Source organism: Numenius arquata, chromosome 5, assembly GCF_964106895.1.
Source record: "Numenius arquata chromosome 5, bNumArq3.hap1.1, whole genome shotgun sequence".
Classification (NCBI taxonomy): Eukaryota; Metazoa; Chordata; class Aves; order Charadriiformes; family Scolopacidae; genus Numenius; species Numenius arquata.
Genome location: NC_133580.1, coordinates 51,433,534 through 51,456,925, shown reverse-complemented (window position 1 = coordinate 51,456,925; position 23,392 = coordinate 51,433,534). Strand labels below are relative to the sequence as shown.

The window sequence follows — 23,392 nt, the reverse complement described above, 5'->3', positions numbered from 1 at the left end:
TGGACTGGTCTAATAAAAAAATGGAAGGTAATAAAAGAGGAAAGCAAAGTGGCTTCTTTGCCATCCCTTGCTGAATTGCCTTTAACCAAGCAATTCGGTATCGCAGGCACAGCAGTATCCTATACATAGGTGAAATTACTAAGCAATTACTAGACTACCATGGCTTTGTAAAAACATGCTTTAATAACTGTATAAATGTTACTTCACTGTAAGTTTTAATAAAGAGCTACTTTTGACCTTCCGGATCAATTTAAATCCCAGCACAAACCAGGATGTGGCAAATACAGATTTCAATTTCATGCAGGGCCCCGAGGGAGGCAAAAGGAAACAAGCTGCACTGGCACACCTGGCAAAGATGCCTTCCCATAGGAGCTGCTCAGAAGTACCTGCAAGTGAGCAGCAACCTCACTGTGAGTGCACTTATTTCTCCAGGGGTTTTCCCATACTTCTACCAGGGCTTTCCTCCTCCTCCCATATGCCACAATACACCTGCCTCTCCCATGGGTGTCCTGTTCTGTTCCTCTCAAGGTATGTAAACCGCCCACTGCTTTATAACTTCTTTCTCTGCAGTTATAAATGCAAAGAGAAATGCTGAGTGTCAAAGCACAGAGCATATTAAAGACACTGACTCTCATACTACATGACATAGTCATGAACCACCACACTAAGCTAGTCCCAGTTCTATTTCATTCTGGAAAAAGTAAAAAGGATGTCGAGGAAAATATGCCTCTTTATCTGGACAAGTTATGTAACTATGACTGCAGTCAGGGTATATGAAAAACTTGCAGTATCATCCTGCTTCTCTCTCTGCAAGAACAACAATTAATTGTCTTCCCAGGGACAAAAAAGGCTAAGCTCCAAAATTGAAACAGAAAAAAAAGCAGGATCCAAACAAACAATGTAGAGGATTCAGAAAAAAAGACAAAGGAAAAATACATCCACTGTGATAAGAGTTTCCAAGTTACCTTCTACAGGCTATTTATAGAGGAACCCATCCCTATAAGCATGGCTCCTTTTCGAAGACTTACAACATCTCACTTTAATGCCACTATTAATGAGACCAGGTAACAGTTTCTTGGTTAGTATCTGCAATTTAGAAAGGTCAGAGTGAGTGGTGCAAGAAGAGCATATAGAGCACTCCCAACATTTGTTACTGGGAAGTGATAATATTCTAGCAGGTTTCTGAACAATGCATGTCCAGCTGAGGAAAGTGGCAGTAGTTTTTCCTCACAAATAACAAGCCAGTCCAACTGCTTAACACAAGGTTTGAAAAGGCTACAGCTGAAAATGGAAATTTGGACTCCTAGAAGTCTATACTTCAACACCACTTCAAACTCCTCTATAAAGGTAATGAAGAGAAAAAAAAGACAACAGCCAACTGCTAAAATAAAAAGAAAAAGAAGCCTTTGTGCTCAATTTCTATTTTCCATATCAGTCTCCAGCCAGAAAAGTGCAAGTTCTAACATCTTGAGCTGCTAAGAGAAGCATTTGCAAGCACATGTTTTCCCTCCCTCTTCCTCCACGCTCCCATGAGAGACTCTTAATTGCAATGTATGCAGGTGATGGAGCGTTTTCTGTACTGTCTTGTCCCTCAAACCCCATTTCAGCCGTCCTCTTTTGAAAGTAATTCCAATGTCTATTACAGCTCAGAGATTCTCCAAGTGCCACTGAAATGAAATGGACAAAATAAAGCCAGTGAATAGCACTGCCAGCAGCAGGATTGGGAAGATATTTCTATATCCCGTGAGAAGTGTGCCAGCAAATCACAGAGCTTCCCAGAACTACCCTGAAACCAGGTAAGGCACTGATAAAGGTGTTGCTGTAGCGATACAGAGCTTACTCTGAGACAGCTACACAAGTATGTCCTCAGTAGCCAGGGGCAATTTTCAGTTCATGCTGAGCTCCATGCTGCTGAGGCTACACCTGACTTTGTAGAAAAACTGAATAATTTAGGTTTCAAATAGCCTGTGGAGGTCATTGGGTCCAACCTCTAGCTCAAAGCAGGGCCAACTTTGAAGTTACATTATACTGGGGAGGGTCTTGTCTCCAGCTAATATTTTATGAAGTAGCCTAGACGTGACTTTGTGAGCTGTGGCTGTTACACCGTGGTAGGACACTAGATAGTTTTAACCTTACAACAGCTCTGCAGAACTGGTGTGGTAGGCAGAGACCTGAAGCTGTTTTAGCACTGAAGTCATCTTCCCTAGTGCCAGCAGCACAGCAGCTATCAGAGCGCTGTGCAACAGGTTACAAACCTCTTGCTGAGAACAACTAGTTCAAGACACTGTTCTTTTGAATGGAAAACTGGTTCTGCAGAAGTCAAGTGCATTCCTTCTATTCACTGTAGGCAAGAGGATTTCAAACCCTGGTTTGGGGCTATAGTAAACACTCATGGTGGGCAGCTGCAGCCATTACTTAAGAGTTAATCCCTGTAATATCCTTTGTTAATCTAACTACAATGATCAAGTGGTACGGAACATATTCAACATACCCATAGGGTGCATGTTAGATTAACAGGATTACCTGTTGTTTGTGGTAATACTACACTGTATTTATTCAGCGCTTCTCTGGAGAACAGAAGGTACTTTTTAAAGGTGGGTAAATATTTGTTAATCCCAGAGAGGAAAATGTAAGTGCAAAGAGGTTAAGTAATAACGCCAGTTCCAAGTAGTGAACCAGTAGCAATGTCCCTAAATGTCTGCTCTAACACAGCATTTCTTAAGCCAGCAGTTGATATGACCTGCTCGTAAAGTCCTAACAATTACAGCACATCATGGTCTCTTATGCTAAGTCTGCTTATAAAGCAACGTTTCTATTCCTAGTTAAGTCTCCATTTTCACTACTCGCTTTTTGCTAACTATAGAAAATATATTTGGGGAGCAAGCACATAGGTTATGATGGTAAACTTAGAAAAGGTACTGTAGCACATTGAAGACACTGTGATATGGAATAGTCACATGCAAGCATTCTGAACCATATCTTTTATAGCCTATGTTCACAAATGATTATTTTCCATTCCTTGTGTGCAAACATTAGATGCGTTTAAAGAACTCTGATAAAATAATGAACTTGAAGAACAAAGATTTATTCTTCCCCCCCCTTAAAAGATCCTTTACGGCCACAACCAGTCCACGTGACTCCTGTCTTTAGACATTCTCTTCTAATGTTCTTAAGGTCATTTGTATCACTGGAAACCTGTGAACCCTGAACATCCACTATACTGCTTAGTATCTCATTAGTGCTTCATACTAGCATTCACCCACAGTAGCTTTCGGGGAAAAAAAAAATAATAATTCGATGCCTACTTAATTTGGGCAACAATATGTAAACCACAGAGTAGCACAGACATCATCCCACCTTATGTTTGTATCTAGTTCAGCATTTACTCTAAAGGAAAGGGTGGAACATAGGTCAATAATCAGGGACCTCTACAGCAAACGAGGAAGATCAGACATCTCTGAGGGATAGTTTGTCCCACTTATTCTAGACACCTATTTTAGTATGAATCCCCTTCTGGAGATGCTTCTCTTAGTTCCCTGCAGAGTAAGCCTAGACAATCAGATGCCTGCTGGTGGATGAAGTTCATTAAAAGCATATTTTTTGTATTGGCAGTTTGTGACCTACATGTTATACAAAGTGAGACACATTCTACCTCTGCTGCAACCAAAGGCATAATGCTAATCATCTCAGCAGCACGAGTCAGGGAACCTAACACCTGACATACAATCATGCCTTCTGAAATTCAAAGTCCTCCAACCATCAGCTGATTTTTTTTTCCAGCATTGCATTTACAAAATCCCTTTCAGCTTTGCCAATTATTTCAATCACCTAAAATACTTTTGTACTTGCTTTTGAAACAAATCCATCGCCAGCCATCCCAAGGCAGACATACAGGTTTTAAGCTACTCCTCATTGTTTATGTGTCCAAATTTGTTGGACAATAGAGACAGCCTGGAGTAATTTGGCTGTGTCTCTTATATTCTTATTAGAAAACTGCAGCTGTAAATTTTATTCTGTGATAAATTGTGCACAGGAAATAAGAGGAAGAAGCAGCACTAGAAACATATGCTACAGCACAAGTTCCTCTGCAATGGAAACTGGAAAATGTCATTTACATTTTTTGGGCAACTGCAGTTAGGTAATTATGCTACTTAAGGCACTAGATACTGGGAAGCAAGAAAAGTCCAGTTTTGCCTTCTTATGTTTATTGGAAGAGAAGAGAGACAAGACAGACTGCCTCTTATGAACCTCCTATGAAAAGATGAGGTTGACATGTGATCTCTCAAAAAAATTAGTGGATGAAATTCCTGGTTTCACTGGAGTCAATAATTTGCTTTAGAGCTACTTTTTTTAATTTTAGGCACAAACCTGTATTTCCAAAGCCTCGGGTTTGGAGAACAGCCATTAGTCTCTGACAACTGTGAAGAGAGATGGTTAGGGAAAAGACACTATGAAGTTTCACTTACATGTAGTTGACTTGGGGATCTTTACAGAGAAGAGTAGGAATACTAAGTGCTTTACATCGATAAATACAGTGACACATATCATAATTACCAGTGCCAGTATCAATGCCCAGCTACACTCCAGGCTTCAGCCTGGAATTCAGTTGCTACCCCAGTGGCCTTGCAACTGTTCAGTGCTCCCCTCCGCTAGGCTGGCTGGTAGTGCAGAGGACCAGGCAGGAGAGCTGAGACTGAAAGAGCATCAGTAACAATTTGTAACTTGCAGCCTTCCCTATTTTTTAAGTGATACTGTTGCATTTGCTCTCTCTAATTAAGCTGCACAGAAATCACAATGCCCATTTCCAGTTTCTCGACTGAGAGCACAGGGAAGGTGGGAGCCAGTTTGAAGGCACAGGTGTGTCACCTGCTTTGATTTTGCATTGAATATATTTTACTCAAAATCTCTATTCTTGCATATTATTTCTTGTATTGTCCCTTTATTGGAAACAGATGACTCAATTCCAATTTAATATTAAATATCTTCTGGGAAAAATTCTTAGCAGCTGCTTCACAATCATGCTTTTTCCCCCCTTGGCATTAAGGAGCATAAACACTTATTAAAGTTTAAAAGGAAAAGGAAATTTGAAGATTAAAATAATGTTTAATTAGTAGCTATAATACTCATCATCTTTCAGGTGCACAACATAAAGCAATTCATAAGAATGATTATTGTTAACCCCATCTTACAGAGAAATGAGGTGAATTAAATTATCTGCCTAATGACACACTTAGCGTTAGATTCCAGATCTTGCTCCCAGTTCTGTGCTATACCAACTAGGTCACATCTAGCAAGATGCAATTTTTAAAAATTCCCAGTTCTACATTCACCAGTACCTGGGATCTTAACCTTTCACTCTCTCTTAGCTATACTGAAGCTGGTAGCATTACTTTAGCTTTGTTAACATTGTATCAGCACAACATGCAGAATTAAAAAAAAAACCTAATAAAAGACTTATTTCTCAGTTGACCCTTGACACGAAAAGATACTGTATTTTTCTACTGGAAACAGAGTTACTACACTATCAGGTAAAACAAACAATGTTCTCTGCTACATATCCATTGCTCCAGTTCAAGAGAGAGTTGGTCAGGGGCAGGAGAGAAGAACTAGAGTCAAGAAAGCCAGTGTTCTCTGGAGGGAGTGGAAGGATTTGCAGTGCATCGAGTAAGAGTCAAGCACATACAACCTACCCATCAAGATCACTCTTGAGCACTTTCTTCACACGCAAGTCAAAAGGCTAAGCCTCTTTTTAAGCGAATACACATTCAAGAGCAACTGAAGTCCTTGTCCAAATTGCACATACGTAACTCACAACAAACTACATTAAATGACTGAGGTTGAAAGTGTCCCAAATATTTTCAAGAGAATACACATGGGGTTTTGGAAAATCAAAAGCAGCACTGTGAATTTTGTCCAAATGATCCTAGAAAGTAAGTAGCAGGCTTGTTCAATACTTGAAAAACTTCTGTCACCTGGTCTAGCATTCACTCACCTGACACCTACACATGTCCAGGAGCTTGAGTTGCTGAGATTTCTTGTTAGATCCACAAGAGAAAGGTGTAACTTTTCTCTGAAGAGAAGCATCTCAATTGCAAGACAGATTTGTTTAATTGAAACAGCAGGAAGCACTTGTAATAAACTTAAAGATCCTCTCTGGCACCAGCAGGGAACGGTGTAAAGGCTAACTGGTCTTTGGCAAATCCAGGCTATGTTATTTCAATGATGAAAGGGTCTGGACATTATTAAGTAGCAAAATATGAGTAACTGTTGTACTTTCAGTTTGCTGTGAGGCTTTTGGACGTAAAGCTAATTAACAAAGAACAATTTTCCTCAGTTCATTAAACAATGTTGCTTAAATTTCACTGCATAGCTTTACCTAACTTTCAGCGGCTCCTTTTGTACATGGGTAGTAATATCACCAAGACATTCCTGCTGTGCTGGCAGTCTCTAAGACTTGATTATATACATCAAGATAACATGGATTTGCATCCTTGTATTAAAGAATGATATCCTGAACCCTTTGAATTATTAACTGATATTGTACTAACTCCTGCAGGGGAAGGGCATTTTTTGGTCCAAAACAGGACTCCTCCATCTCGAGCAGCCAAGAAAAAACAAAATCAGCACATATTTACTAACCACACTTTATGTCTAACATTTGTTCACAGTTATTCTTTAAAGGTTATTGCATCACTCCATCTATAAACACCTGTTTAACTTTAGAATTAATCTGGAAAATTGGATATCGAATCCCCAGGCAATACTTAACATCCAATTAAATAACTAAATCATTAAATATTAAATTAATAATCAATTAAAATTTAATAGTTCGTATTATTAAATTCGTATTATTTGTATTATTTTTCTGTGCTTGGAGAGCCTCCAATGGGGCTTTGATTGAGAATTGAAACCTTTAAATGTTCCTACAGTAGAGATTTTAAAAAACAGTATCCATAAGATCTTGCATCAACCATTGTTTCTTGTGACTGCACACAAACTTGTAGGTGTATCTTGGATATGTAGGAGGAGAGCCCTGAAAAACAATATCTGCACCCACTTAGCACAGAAAACATCTTCCAAGAACATAGTGCCATGACAGTTAATGTTATTGCTAAATTCAAATCTCTCTTCAACCAAAGCCTCTTACGCTTTTCTCCTAGTGATATTGCATACAAGGAACAGTACTGTTAATGGTGGCTGAAAGGAAGAATTTATTCAAGTGTGTTTTGTAGTTACTGTTTAAAGAGCACCTGTTTGCAGAGATTACTCCTTTCTCAAATAGGAGCTAAAGGCTTACCTATTAGCAGTTTAACCCAGTAGGTAGAGCCGGCTGTAAAAAAATATGTTCAGGCAGAGGAACAGGTTGAAATCTGCCGCTTTGCAGTTTAATTAGTTCTGCGTACTTACAGCACTGGTTTGTTTTGCAGGTATTTCGAATGGCATTTTGCTCTTGAGATGTATCTTGTATCTTGAGATAACTATCCAGAGTGAGATAGTTGCCTCTGCGCCACTATCATAGTGCTAGTTTGTTTGAAGGCTATTTCTGAACATTTTGATATTTCTATTGATGCACTGTGTCAATGAGGGTGGGCATACATACACACAATTTTTCTAGTAGGCATTAGTTTTGGCGGAGACTATTGTGAGTGATGATAAAATAATCAGGTAAGAAAAACAATAGTATTTATTTTTCTATATTGTATGGTTAAAATCCTGAGAAACACACTCTAAAACTATGGAACAAATTCAGAGATGTCTATAGTCACAATTTAAAATTTTGTATCTTTGTCTTCTTGACCCATGACTTCACTGGTTACCTAAATCTATAACTTTTAAAGCAACTAGATAATTTAAGAAGTATATTTGGTCCTGATCTAACTTCCTCAAGAAATGAAGAATCCTAGGAATGTGAAGCAAGTAGCTAATTCTCTTCCTTGCTTAAAAATAAACCCAAAAATCTTAAGCTATCTGGCTTCAACTTCTAGCCCCTGAGTTTTGAATACCTCTGCTCTTTCAGGACTGAAAGCTTGGTTGCACCCTGAATCTGTGATTTTTGTCCATGCTCCTGTCAACTTGTACTCTGCCTGCTTCACTATTTTATCTTCTGGTCTCTGTTAATTTGTTTTATTTTACATACATTCAGAATATTGCATTTGATCATACTCAGCATCATTTCCTATATAATTTCATTTTCAAGGTCATTCGTGGACTATGTCACTGTAGCTATCACCCTGTACTTGCTCTCTTACTCTCGGCCCTCAAGGCCAATACCTACACAAATCCATTAAATTGTAAAACACCTTTCATCAAGTCTTCATGTTACTCTTTGCATGTGGGAGCTGCTCATTCACAAAACCCACATTGTTGTCTTTCAAATCTCTCCTTAAAGCTTTCCTTTATCCTGGTGCTAATGAAAAAAAAAAATTACCATTAGGCAACTGGAGTGCCACCAACAGTTTGATCTACTGTATCAACTAATATTGATTCTTTATTGCATAACATCACTCTTCCTATATGTATTAAACAGCTACCCTTTCAGGCAAAGTGTTGTGCATGCATAAAAACTAAGGGCTTTAAGAAATGAGGGTTTACAACACCTATACTGTATGATGTATACGTTGTACAGCTGCTGTTACAAAAGCCTAATACCTGCAATGAAACAAGCAATTTGGTAGTTTCAAATAGAGCTTCTTTATAAAATATCTTATGATAAATTCTATTTTGTAAGTCTGGTCTATATATTAAATATTTAAATCTGAGAAGTAAACATACCTGTTTTTCCTTTCAGTGCCTGCTAACGACTATTTCTTCAGGCTACATGCAGCTGCTGATATGTTAGACTCATCTTCTACTATTCACTTTTGTTTGTTTGTCTTCCCTGCTGGAAATGCTACGTATTACTAGTTACATCGTGTTGCTAGGAACCACTGAAGAGACCCTAAAGTTGCCAAAGAATTTGGGCTGCCTGATCTCCATGGTGTGAAGAACACAACTCCCTCATCACGGCGCACAAGGAATTTTTTGTGCCTTTTGATTTCATATGTGAATGTGTTTGTTTGAATGTAGCCGTAAACAAGTGGTCAGTGGACAGTCCTGAAGCAAATCAGTGGGAAAAGCTTTAAAAATGCATTTAACTCAAGTCTGGGACTGGCGGCTTCGAGAAAATGGAGGATGAGACACGTCTGCGGCAGCAGCATCACACCTGCAGCAAAGCCCCTGCTGCTGTTTGATGGGGGCTTTCGGAGCTCAGACATCTCTTGTGATGGGAGGAACCTCAGAGAAAGCATAAGCTGAACACCACCGTCTTCCAGTAAACTGGTAACTCAACAGCTTCTTGGCCTTTGGTACTTTGTTCATTTTTGGTCATCCTCCTCCCACATCCTCTGCTAGGAAAGCCTTGTTGTAGAAGATGAGTCTGTATGTCTTGCTAAGTCACTGCAGAATACGATCAGCTAGCTCATTATGATATTCTCAGTTTAACTAGTTGGTTCTCTTATAATCTTGGCAACAGTCTTTCATAAGAGCACATAGGCCTCGCATGAAAGGAATACGAGGTCTGAGGTGGGAGAAGTCATTGGCCAGTAGATACAACTACATAACCCACCTTAACTACAACTAGAACTTCTCTATAGTCTGCCATCCTCCCAAGGAACCTCTAGCGTATGTTGTTTTTTGCTTTTGAACGTCCTCTGCCACGCAGAAACCAGCCACTCCCAGCCGCCCTCAGCCTCCAAGGCAGCACAACAAGATGGCGGCCGCCCCGCCGCTGCCGCGCCACCGAACCCCAACTGCGCAGGCGCCGACGCGGCCCCCGAGCAGGTGCCGGGCCCTTCCCCATCTGCGCCTGCGCAGAAGGCTGTCCGCAGCGCCCCCGCAGGTGCACCGCGCCGGTCTGCGCTTGCGCAGAAGCACCCCGCAGGTGCCCCCTCCCCCTGTGCTATATCTGAGTACGCCGCGAACCGCACGTATAAGGGGCCATCTCACCCTCTTGCCTCCCTCAGATCCCTCCGCTGACTCTAAAGGCGGCCCTTATAGCTTAAGGCTCAGCTGGCCTGAGGCAGAAACATGAGCCAGAAGGCACACAGCGGCATGAAACGTGTTTGGTTTTCCATTGGGCCTCGTCTTTGGGCTCTTCGTGGCCGTGGGCGGGTTGGCGGACTCCTTCACGCAAAGCTTTGCGGAGGGATACCCATTTTCCGCCATCTGCTGAGCAACGGTTTCGAGGCGTGGCCAGCAGGACGGACACCGCCCCTCTGGGCCAATCGCAGCGGGAGGCTGGCCCCGAGCCCCGCCCCCCCGGCCGGGGAGAGCCAATGGGAGCGAGGGACGGGGCGGCGGGGGCCGTCCGCGGGACGGGGCTCGGGGCGGGCGCGCGGGTGAGGGGGTGTGTGCGCGAGCGCGGGGCCGAGTAGTATCGCTGGCTGCGGCGCAGCGGCTGTTGCCGGGGGCGGAGGGGGAAGCGCTGTGTTTGCCGAGCCCGCTGCCCGGGCGCCGTGTGACTGCGGGGTGCGCCGAGCTAGGGCCGGTGCCAGAGGGGGGAGAAGCAGGTGAGGGCAGGGGCGAGGTTCGAGGGCTGCCTGGGCGGGTAGGAGGGGGTGTTGGGGAGGCGTCCGGAAGGAGCTCGGCCCGGTCGCCTGCTTCCCTGCCTTCTCTTCAGCTGCCACCTCCCCCCCGCTTCGGCTCCTGGGAGGGAGGGAACAAAGAGGCGGCGGGGGTCCGGGGTGGAAACGGCTGGAAGCTGCACTGCAGCAGCTTCTGGTGTTTCCTTCCACCCACCCTCAGCGAGGCAATGATTAACGAGAGCGTGGGCAAAGAAGCATCCTGTGGGTGTCGGAGGGCTCGGCTTGAGCCGCTTGAAAAGAAGCGGGGGAGGGAGGGGGAAGGACGGGGAGAGGAAGAAGGAAGCGGCGCTGCTCCCGCCCGCCTTGGCCCCCGCGGCTCCCTGTGAGGAAAGGCGGGCGGGGGGCGAGCCCGCAGGCAGGGCTCGGAGCGCGGCCTGCCAGCTGACCGCCGCGTTGCTTTGTTGTTTTATTTTTTGTTTCTTTCTCTCCTCTTTCCGTCGGTTTTCTCCCTGGAGGCCTCCCGATGAGTTAAAATGGTGCTGAGGCTCGAAGGGAGCTGGTCGCTGCTGGTGGGGAAGAGGTTCCTCAGCCTGTCGGAGGAAGAGGACAGGTCGTGGGACACCAGTCGCATCTTGGAATGGCCCTGGAAGTCTGGCAGGATCCGAGCGGTTTCACACACGGACATATCCAAACAAGACCTGAAGGTAACCGTGGACTTTCAAAGAGACCTTCTGAAACGAGGGTGCTTAACCTGTGGGCTAGAAACTTCGCGTGCATGCATGTGTGTGGGTGTGTGTATACACACACGTATATATGTATGCTGTTGTTGGGGCAAGGGGCCTTGGTCAACTCGTCTGCTTAATATGCTTGAAAACGTGCACCTCTGGGTAAAGCCCCCAATGTGCTTGTTTTAATGCCAGATATTACCTCCAACTAATTATAAATGTACTTTCTTCCACCAGCATTTTGAAAACTTCAGGTTTTTATTGCACCCGTTGTGCCTAGGTTTTATTCCTGTGTATTTCCTAAGTGTAATTTGAGATGTTGTCAGTTGTAAACGACTTTTTTCCTCCATAGGTTGTAGTTACTTATGAAACAAAAACAATCCTGTGTTGATGGGATTGATGACTTTTCTTTTTGCTCTTTGAAGTAGCTGGTAATGAACAAATACTTCTACTGTCTTGAAGGATGTACCAAATTCGTGTGTGGTGTTGGAGGGTTCTGGGACTCTTCTTGCATGGTGGCCACTTCTTAATGATTACCAACACGATTTGTAAACATGTAATCAATTATTGCAGACTTAGTGTAACTTGTTAACTATATAGTTTCAGTGGAAGTCAAGCTACTTTCACAGTTTGACTGTGAAGCTCTTAAGGGGACTATTTGGCAACTGTAGTCAGTAAAACTATTCAACCATGTCTGAGTAATTACTGTAGCATACAAAGTACTTGCGAAGGACAAAACTCCATTATCGTAACGGCATCTTGTTACATGGTCCTCTTGTTTCTACAAGGGGCTTTGGTGGAAGGCCATTCTATGACAGCAAGAACAGTACCATCTTTAAATTAAAACGGCTTACTTGCCTTTTTTTCTCCTTTTTTAATGGCAAGAACTTTGTGACCTCAGATTAACCGAAGAAGTACCTGCTTCTTGTCAAACAAGAAGAAATCAGATGTGTTTGTAACTGTTTCTTGAAAGTGCAAACTTTGGGATTTGTTATGAAGAGTCGTGAGTTGTTAGAGGCCGAGCTTGTTGTGGATCTGTGGCAGGGGTGGAGCTTTCTCCATCTTTGGCCGGCGGGGCTGTCCCCATGCCATACTTGGAGTGAGGAGGAGGATGTTGCTGCTGCAGAAAGCTCTTCTTAAGGACCTTCTCTGGGACTTAAAAGGAGAAGGAGCAGGTGCTGTTGGGGACTTTATTGTGAGCCTTTTGACTGGTTACGGTTCTGCCAAAAGCAATTGACTTAATGCATTCTCCAGTGAAAGTATTAAAGAAGTTGCAAAGTAGACAATTGAGGCACAGAGAGCTTTTGTACCAAAACACATGCCGTCTCCTTTCCTCTCTCGCAGGTCTGTGGAAGAGTAATGTATAGTTAGACCCAAAATAGTAATGGATTGGGGGGGGGGGGAGTCTCTAAAGGAGTAGAAATATTTAATCTTTTTATATCGTGTCAGGAGCAAGCTACAAAATAGAAGGGCTGTCAACTACTTTTGAAAGCATTTTCTTACCTGTATTTTCCTGTGTGGTGTTCATACTATAGACAAAACAAGCCCTTCTGGTTCTGGTACTTGTATTATTTGCTTATCTCTTTCATTGTTTCCATGAACTTCAAAATGACTAAATTCATTTCTGCACCCATTAGTTTTATGACGCCTGTCTGTGGTAATGCTGTTTTGTGTGCACGCTCTTACTTGCCTTTCCCCTTAGAGGGAAGCTAAACACCAGGGAATGTTTCTACGATTCAATCAACTGAGATTTCTGTGCTGTTAGTTATATGTATTTAGACTGAATCACTATATTTTATGGGAAGAGGGAGTGATTTTTCTGAATAGTGTTCTCTATCAAGATATTACAATTGCTGTATTTAGCCAAAGTCATATTTGTGGTCTTTCCCAACCCTTTGCTGATCTCCCCATGTTGCCTATGAAAGAAGAGTAATGCCATCCTAAAGAAATTGGTCAAGCCACAACTGTGGTGTTTTTGCTATGAAGTGACAATTGCTTTCCTCTCAAAGTTTGTATAGATGCTTCAGAGATTTGTAATGATAGATACCGGATAAAAGCAGGCAGCAAATGACCTTCTTCCCATTATATAATTTGATCACCTTTACTGGCTTACTGTCGTTTGTGAATTCAGTAAATGAACTAAAGTTATTCTTTGGGACTCTTAAAATATTTCTGGAAAAACAGCTTGCTTTTTCAAGTACTCTAGTTTAGAGTTTGTGGAAAATCCATATGCCACTACTGTATACAGTCCTTTAGAGTTTTAGGGGGCTTTTCATGTGTATGTTTCCTTGATTGTAAACACTAGTGGCAGATTTAACACATTTAACTTTCCTTGAGCAGCGGAAGATTTTCTTGAGATGGAAAGGTGGTAGGAATATTAATGTTTTATGTGACAGTAATGATGACAAACCAGTTAACATTGACTATCACTTATAAAATACTAGGTCGGGTTGGGATGATTTAGTGATTGATTGTGTGACAGGCAGTAACCATGTTTGCATTTGGGGAAATTGATGTTTGTTTATTCTTTTTCATGTTGTATGTGTCTGAATTTTATGATTAGTCACTCCTTCACTTTGTTTCCTTTTTGTAGATTTGTGTAGAATTTGATGATGAATCATGGGAAAAGAGAAGATGGATGGAAGTCTACAGCCATAAAATCAAAGCATTCCTGGTGGAGCAAAAGCTAGTACTGGCTGAAAGAAAGTATCAATGTGGTTCTATGCCTCCTGTCCAATGGCCTGCAATGGTAAGTATATACTTGGCCTAAATCACGTTGTTTTTGCAGTTCCATGTTCTAAGAATGGTGTTGTTACAAGTGTCAATTTTGCAAGTACAGCTTCACTCAGGTACTCTTATATGTGATCTGAAGGGAAACTAAATCTCTTTGTACAGCTAGAGCTAGGCAGAGCTTGTAAGCATTTGAAGTTGGTATATTGTGCCTGGAGATACAGGAATGTATTTTTATGACTTTGCTTTCCTCTCAAACCACTGTTCCGTACAATGTTAATTCCCTCTCCCTTAAGTCTCATGTTTCTTCCTTTCATGAAATTGCAGCTAAGAATATATAGAAAAAGGGTAAATAGCAGGTTTCTAAGGATAGCCTGTATTTTTATCTTAACAGTACTTGAGGCAGAGTAAAGTAATTCTTCAGTGATTCTTGATCTGAGACAAAAATAATTTGTATGGCTCCTATGTGATGGCAGCTTGGCACAGATAACTTGTGATATGTGGATTTAGTTCATATAAAAACCTGAGCTATGCTGTGCAAACCAAAGAACCAAGCTTTCTATAACTGCCACGCATGGCTGGCTAGGCAAATTAGCCAGTAGATGTGAACAGGGAGCACTTGTTAATGCATTCAGCCTGTATAGTTTTACTAGACTACTTTGGATGTTGCTACTCAAAAATAGCTGTGAAATAAATGAAGATGTAACTTGCTGAACATTAATTATGCTGAAGTTGTAGTCCATATTTAATACCCTTTAACTTCTCTAGGTATAAAATATATGGTGTAATTAATATTGCTGCATTTTAGCTGAGGTTTTTCTTAAGCAAAGCTAACCTAAGCAGATATTTATTGGAAGTTGGGGCAAATAGGACAGGAGAGGAAGTGGAAAGATGAATCCTTAATTTTATTTCCTGACCTGTGCATTAATATCAGCATTTCTACTGGGAGATTTTGCTGATACAATGTTCTGAAAACCTGCTTATTGAAACTTAACTGTTGTCCCTTTTTAAGTATTTGAACAGTTCTTACTGGATGCTTGTTTTGCATGTAAAGCTTTCTTCATGATATGTTTGAACTGTTAGTTCATGGAACTTTGACCAAGAAGACTTTTTCCTCGCCTTCCCACTGCTCAAGGCTGGAAAGAAGGGATCAAAAAAGGGATGTGTGGATTAATTTATTTAAATCTTGATTGCAACTTACTGATTCAAGTATATGGGAGAGTGTGTTTCTGACAAATGGAATAGCTTTGCAGAACTCTTGTAATGCCCTGTCACTCCTGTTTCTCTTGTGATACTGCCCCTTTGCCAATGCTGTCCAAACTGAGTGAAAACAACAAAGGGGAAGAAAGACTTTGTTTGCTTTATCAGTCTTAACAGAAACCCAAATGCATACTCTATGAGAATGGTTTTCAATTTTTTCTTTTAAACAGGGCACAAATGTGCCTTTCACATGAGGAGGAGTTATTCTTGCCACTCCTGTTGTTCCAGGATCCTCGTGTTTACTCACTCAGAGCTGTTACTGCAGGACTAGACAAAATTTAGCTTTGAACATATTAGGAAGAGTTCAGAAGCTTTTAAAGGAAATTTTTGTTTCTTGTCTGTTCTTAAAGTCTTTGGTAGACCTGAACACAACTTCATCATTCTACTGCAGTGGTGTAACAACTATGAGGCTATCCAAGTCATCATACACACATAAACTAAGGCTTCGGTGTACTGTCAGTGTTGCATGAGCTTTGAGAACTTCAATGTAAGCCATGCAGCAGACCTTCATTGAGGGGTCTAGAGAACGAGTCATATGAGGGGCAGCTGAAGGAACTGGGGTTGTTTAGCCTGGAGAAAAGGAGGCTGAGCGGGAGATCTTACGGTTCTCTACAACTACCTGAAATGAGGTTGTAGCAAGGTGGAGGTCAGTCTCTTTTCCCAAGTAACAGACAGTAGGACAAGAGGAAATAGCCTCAAGTTGCACCAGGGGAGTTTAGGAGGAATATTAGGAGAAATTTCTTCACTGAAAGGGTTATCAAACATTGGAACAGGCTGCCCAGGGAAGTGGTTGAGTTGCCATCTCTGGAGATTTAAGATGTGTAGACATAGTGCTGAGGGACATGGTTTAGTGGTGACTTGACAGTGCTAGGTTAACGGTTGAACTTGATGATCTTAAAGATCTTGTCCAACCAAAACAATTCTATGATTTGCTCGTTATTCCCCTAGACTACCAGAAGGAAAGTTTTTCATTAACATATCCATAATTAGAACTTCTAATATTAGTAAATTCTTCATGTTGAGATGAATGATTGTTAATGACAGCCACCTGAATGGAATTCCTGACTGGTTCTAATAAATGAAATTAATTTCAAGTATAGTCCGGTAACTCCTCGATCAGGCATGTATTAGAAGTTTTACTAGAAACTTGCTTTGTTTCAAGAGGTGCATGTAGATGTGGTATCTTAACAGAGAAATAGAGGCAAAACTAGAATATTTTTTTAAATTCAAAAGAGGACTGATGAGATCTTACCCTGTTTCTAAGAAAATGTTTATCACTTTTCTAGACTTACAAATCATTAGTGGACAAAGCTGGTTTGGGATCAATGGTTTCAGTACGCTATCTCGGTGAAGAGAGATGTGTTTTTCTTTCTAAAGACCTTTTGACACCCATTCAGGTAACTTTGTATGGCATTATAAAGATGGAAGAGAAATCTTTTGTCTTGGTATTTAAGATATGTCAAGCTAATATATTCTAAATGAGAACTTAAAATGGGAGAAACTTAGAGTGGGTATGTATTGTCATAACTCATAAATACCAGTTCTGAATGTAGTGTGTGTGTTGATTAAAAACCTCCTGAAGCTAATCCAGGACATGGTCACTTAAGAGAACTGGATGAAGGAGTGTGCTAGGACAGTTATTCAGCTCAGGTGACAGCGGTTGCGTCATGTTGATTGTGGGGATAATCTGAAATAGTTTCCCTTTGTTCTTGTGAACAGGACCGTCATTACTATGAAAGGAGTTGCAGGGTTGTGTGGAATAAATCTTGCTAGTTAATATAAATGCATCACTTCTAATCCTAAACAAACGAGGAACTGGGCAGGATATAAATGAGATGGTTGAATTGTAGGCCCTTTATTGAGCACCAAGAGTAAAGTTTGTTAGTGAAAATTAGGTAGAGATGGATTGAAAAGATTGTCCCATGTGACTGACTGGTCAGGCATTTTGAAGAATAGTGAAAAAGGATTTAACCTTTTCAGGAAACTACTCTCAAGACCTTTAAATGGTTTGAATAAAATTAGTGATAGATGTCTCATGTTGCTATGTTGAGACTGCTAGTAGTGCCATCGTTAGTGTTCTATTTTGACTTGTTAACAATCAGCAAATAGACAACTCTTCTTGAGAAACTAACAAAAGAATCACTTAAAGCTAAATTTGAGTTGTGGATTGCTGTCTTGCCTGCACTGTCTCAACAACGGAGTAAAGATTTCTTTAAGTAGAAGCCTTATCCTGATACTGTAATGGAGAAGATTACTTTTCTAACTTCCTGAATAATTGTTTCTTGTCTACTAGCTCTTCAGCCTTCTGCTGCTTACAAATACCAGAGCAGTGCCAAAAAAAAATCCAACCTAAAAAAACAACCAAAAATACCGCCCCCAAACCCGCTTTTGTTATTAGCGCTCCAAGCCATTGGTAAAAACTTGCTCTTAACTTTCCATTTCAGAATCAATTCTAAATGTTGTCAAGCAGCTTGTTTTAGATAACAATTAGAGGACACCCACCCCACCCCCAAAATATAAATATGTGATGCTGAATAACTATGAATTATTTAGAAGTAGGTGACTGTTTTCATTCATATGAACATTTTATAATGGTGCCTTGAGATGGACTGGATCCTGGTATTATCATAAATAGAAACAGAACTTAAAAATGTTTGCATTTACATCTTCTCGGGACTATTTATATGTTGCTGCTTCTGAGAACTTAAAATCCTAAATTAAAAAATGGGTGGTTCAATTAAACTTAGCGCTCATTAGCGATGTAATGAAACAAAGCCAGATTGTTTTCAGAACAGTATTAAAGTGGACCTGGAGAGCTCACTTTAGTCTGGCTTGCAGATAATTGATCCAGATTAGTAGTAAGGAAATGATGTCTGCCTCAATAAATACAATATCCTCAGAGCTGAAAGAACAGAATAATGAGAAACTTGTTGGACTCGTATGAATTTCTGCTATCTTGTTTCTAAATATTATGGGATTTTGTTAATCAAAAACATTATTCTTCATATCAACTTTTTTTTTTCCCTAAATAGGATATGGACAGTTCTAAGCTTTCTCTTAAGGATGATCAAAATGTTAATGAAGAAATTCAGGCTTTGGTAAAGAAACACCTAGATGAAACACGCTTGGTACAAGGTATAAGCCTACTCTGTAGTGGAAAACTCTGGCAATAAATACTCAAGTTAAAAGAGAAATCTTAGCAGTGGTGGTGTAAATTAGAGTAATCTGTTTCAGGGATATAAATTTTTTTTAAAATACTGATTCCACTTACTTTCACAGCAATGAATGCAAAATGTGAAGGATTATAGAGATTTAAGTTTCAGATATTTCCTTTGTAAGACTTGAGTACATAATTTAGGTACATCAGGCCTGGCACTTGTGAAAGAATATCAAATCTGTAGCAATTATTATTGAAATTATTTGAAGCTGTTTATTGTTTCAGGTAGCTTGATTTTTTTTTTCCAGTGTGCTGCTTGTTTATAAAAATTTCCAAAGTTTTATATAGAGACTACTTTTTTAGTCAAGTTAAAATTGTTATTTTTAGATTTACTAGCTTCAGCTTCCTCATTACTGGGTTCATACAAGCATATCTGTAGGCATATGCTTGCATATGCAAGAAATGCCTAACTTTAATGGAAAGGTAAATACTGTAACTTAAGAGTTGTCACTTCCAGTACTGTGAAGAGGAAAACTTCACATCTAATCATTGAATCTTCATTTCCATGTCTACCGATCTGCCTTACTGTCTGAAATCTGGAGGTCAGTCTGGACTCTGCTACATGTATGAACCTCCAAAAAACTTAATTGAACTTATCCAGGAAGGAAGCAGCTGGAACATAGTTTTATCTTGGGGTGTTTTTTTCCCCTCCTCAGCTATGTTGAAGTTGGTAACTGTGATGATCTTCATGCTCTCTTTTCTTGTATTTTTTTTTTTCCAATTTATAAGGTGGAAAAAATATCATTGGTTCAAAAATCAGAATTTATAGCCTGGATCCATCTACTCAGTGGTTCACAGCAGTTGTTGTCAATGGTAATCCAGCTACAAGAACTCTAGAGGTCAACTGTCAGGAGGTAAGAACCAGTCGCTGCGGTTTACAACCAGAGATGGGGAATGGGTGAGAACTTATATTTATATCCCCACCAGTACCATTTTTAATTCTGGCCTTGCTGCAATAAGCTTAAAAATATGGGGATCAGTGTCGGGCAGAATAATATATTCCTCCAAAGTGTTTCTGTATGATGCTGGTAGAATTATCAAATAAGAAACGGCCTTCTATGCAAAATGAGGGAGACCGTACATTTTCCTCACTATTCAAATAAAAATTCCAGATCGTGGTTTCTTTGCTTTCTATGCTGTGTAGACACTGCTCTGAAACACCAGTTTGTATGAGTGTTTTCATGCAGAGACTCTTGTCATAACAATATATTGTTAAATTCAGCTTGGTATTCAAAGAACCTAGAAGTTCAATGTCTAAGCTTAGTCTATACTGCAACATCTAAGATAAATGTATTACTCAAATAGTAACTTTCAGCTCTCTAAATGGCCACTTCTGTGGTTTTGTTCCTTTCCAAGATCCCAGCTTTAAAAACTCTTGATCCAGAGTTAATTCACGTTGAAATCATATACGACAACAATGGAAAATGTGGTAAGAGCTATTCTTGTTCGTTCTTTGAATGCTAAGTAGCATATTTGTGATAATTCTACTGATTTTGATCACCTTCTTTTCCAGATAAATCCAAAAGAATTGGGGGCACGAAAAGGAAGTCATCTGAGAATAGTGGAGGTGTTGATGTTAAACACATAAAATCTTCTCCTGAGGTAATGTCTTACTGTGTTATATATGACTGTTATATAATGGTTATGTCAATTCTCAGAACAGTCTTGAATAAGGATTAGATAGAAAAGTGGAATAATAAATATAATCCTTAGGAGGGTGTGTTGAGTTCTTTGAAACTTGTCTAGGCATGGGTAAGCCATCTTGTCTTATGATAATTGGAGAAGTTACTGAGCCTTGAAGGCTGCTTTTTTTTTTTTAGCTGTGCTTTTTGCCCCTTCCTGCTTAGGAGTTAGCTTGCCTGGTCATGTATTCTGTGATGGGTGAAAACACAAGCAGTTCCGAAGTTTATAACCTTTGCTTTACCTGTTCTTTTTTTAACTGTTTGGTACTTGAATGCGATACCTTCAGCTATGCTTGTATGCTTTGAGGGTTTAAACTATGCAAGCGGCGGTCTGGAAGAATGTTGTTTCAGCACAAAAAGGGAATATGACTACTTTTCTAGTACTTCCATGTATATTTTTATTTCTTTTGTGAGTGACCTGCCAAGTATCACTGAGATTTAAGAAAACTCTCTCAAACTGTTGTCAAAAACCAATCTGGGTAACTTAAGTATAGAAATGCAAATGAAAAATAATGGCTTGGCTAAAGAACAATACTTACCCTATAATTTTGCCCCAGTGTTTCAGACCAAAATTTGCATTTTAGGCAGGAGCGGCCATCTGGAAGCTCTAGAGTGGTGGTGGGTTGGACGGGTGGGGGTTTTGTTTCATTTTTTTGGCTTCTCTGTAGTCAGTCCTCTGCTGAGTCAATTATATAGGTCTGGCTAATAGTCTAATGACTATTAGAAATCTTTAATGGCTTCACAAAGATACAGCATGAAGTAGCAAGTATTGGATAGATCACTTTCCATTGAGGAACCTTATCTTGTATTTAAGAGTGTGCAGCAAGTCAGCATGAAATAACGTGTACATTGCAGTCATGCTCTGCTCATGTTGTTTCTATAGCTTGTGCTTGAGTACCTTTAGCAGAGTGCCTTTAGCATCTTTCAGGTGCTCAAATTGCCAGTCTAGCTTTCTGCATATTCAGCCATTGAGCAGCCTGCTTGAGACACACAAAGCTGTCTTTATATCATATTCCAAGTGTCTTGCAGAAGAGTTATCATGATCTGAATTCATAGCTTGTTTTTCCTTAAAGTAGTGAAGTTATTGACTTCTAATTTTCTAGTCTGCCTTCCTGTGAAGGACTGGATCTTTTACTTTGTACTCTTTGGGAAATGTCGTGCAACTACTTTCTCAAAATGGTTACAAGTGAGTGTACTTTCTAATAAGAAAAACAGAAGCTCTGTTTCTCTGATTTTGGTGGATATGAGTATATGGGGGTAATAAGTTGAAGCCATTTTTTTTGTTTTATTTAGTATGGGATAGTACTCTGATTTCTAATATGGAGTTAATTAATTCCAGTAGTTTTTTGAGAGCTTGTCTTGATGCCTGACAGCTGTGTTACACCAAAGCAGAAAGAAAATATTTTTGAGTTGATGGTAACAAGTCTGTAGTATAACTTCCAGCAGTACGTTGAGCATGTGGGAGTGGAATATGAATGATAGAGCTGAGGAAGGAGCTCCATGGAAAACTACGTTTTTTTTAAAGACATTTGCTAATTTAGTAGGTCTGTTATATTGCTAAAAGAATTGTGGATTTATGAGGCTGGTAGTTCAATCAGCACAGGATTTCTTTACTTAGCTCTTTCTAGAATCCCAGTACAAACATTTTCTCAGTACAAGGAGATTCACATCTAGATTTTTGGCAGTGTTCTCAGACTACACAGTTTTAATTTTCTCTGGGATTTTTCAGATAAGGTCTGAAAGCTATTTGTGAATTCTGATTACTGCAATTATTTTAGAAACATCATTACACTGGCAGTTATGAAGAGCAGAGCTTTCTATCCTCCTTTCCACCTTCTTAATATACCTTCCTTCCCAAAAAACACAGTTTTTTGTTAATTAGGGGAAAATGAATTAAAATGAGCAGTGTTTCATGGAACCTATAAGGTTTAAAAGGACACTGTAAGGTCTTTCCATCTTACGGACTGAGTGAGTAATGGTCTTCAATGAGATTTATTAAACACAGTGGGAAGGGCATTAATGTACTTTTCTTTTTAAGCTGAACCTTGCAAAGCATTATTTCTGTTATCCTGAATTTTCCTAACTATTAAAATCTCCCTTACAGGTTTCTCCCAGTCAGGGACATGTGCAGTCAGTACCAACAGTGTTGGGTGAAGCATTGCTAGGTTGTACTCCTGCTAATAAAGACCAAAGGCACCAAGGCCTGCCTCTGCCAGCAAACTCACCACCCAATCTTGGTGCAGAAACTCCTCAGGGGTAAGGAATCAGTTTATGCTTATGCAAACTTTTTTCCTCCAAAAATAACTCCAGTTCGTAGCAAAACAAACTCAGAGGTCATTTTAAGAAACTGTAGCAACTAGTCTTCTGTAATATTGGCATAGAAAAGTGTTGTCCTGGATACATAATTTGCCTGATTATACTATATTTTTCTCTTTTATCTTTGAGGTAGTTGCTTGACAATATCATGAGCCAATGCTACTGCTTCATTGTACCCACCTGTAAACTGATTGGTTATACATAGGTGTGGTGCCTACTTTTTGTCATGCATTTCACCCCTGTCCCCTAGAAAAATAAACATGTTCAGGCAGGTGTCCTGTATACTAGCTTCTTGCAGACCAAGTATAGGTCCGCAATTATATTTCTGTTGAACACTAGTGTGGCGTAAAACTTCTTTGTTACCTGTAGGAGGCTAGAAAATGTGTCTGAAACCTTCTAGTACTGTTTCCCACTGCAAACTTTCCTTGAACAAATCTGAGCTGATACTGCATTTTCATTATACAACTTGCTCTAGAAGTGGTGTTGTGAAACACTACTGTGTGAAGGCATTTTTCAATCAGATAAATATCTCCAAAATACAAACTTCTACATCAGCTGTGACAGGAGGAAAGGCAATCGGGGGCCTGAAATAAAGGGTATATTTTATGCAATTATCGACCGTAGCAAGTATGGGAACTGTATTGTACCATGTAACTCTTTTCCTGAGTATAAATTGCAGCTTCTTCCTAGCTTGCATAATTTGAAGGTTAGTATGTTGCACTTCTGCTCCCAATTCTGTCACAAAAATGAAAGTATATGGTAGAAATAGTGTGACAGGAAAACTCAAATTTTGTGTATTAGCTTTAAAGGAAGTGGTATAGTTTTTTTCCCCCACTTAGTTTTGTGTATATATCTCACAAGATAAATGCGGAAAATATGATATTTTTTTCTTTGAGCTTT

The 23,392-nt window shown here is 40.1% G+C and overlaps 1 protein-coding gene across 1 annotated transcript in view; it reads left to right on the top strand.

Moving 5' to 3' along the window:
* The first annotated feature begins 11,095 nt into the window (after positions 1 to 11,095).
* Positions 11,096 to 23,392, top strand: part of KDM3A (lysine demethylase 3A) — a 31,634-nt gene continuing 19,337 nt past the window's right edge. The window contains exons 1-8 of the mRNA XM_074147413.1: positions 11,096 to 11,266; positions 13,881 to 14,036; positions 16,564 to 16,674; positions 18,310 to 18,412; positions 19,224 to 19,348; positions 19,851 to 19,923; positions 20,008 to 20,096; positions 22,281 to 22,432. Of these exons, the coding sequence (XP_074003514.1) occupies positions 11,096 to 11,266; positions 13,881 to 14,036; positions 16,564 to 16,674; positions 18,310 to 18,412; positions 19,224 to 19,348; positions 19,851 to 19,923; positions 20,008 to 20,096; positions 22,281 to 22,432 (980 nt within the window). The remainder of the gene's footprint in view (positions 11,267 to 13,880; positions 14,037 to 16,563; positions 16,675 to 18,309; positions 18,413 to 19,223; positions 19,349 to 19,850; positions 19,924 to 20,007; positions 20,097 to 22,280; positions 22,433 to 23,392) is intronic.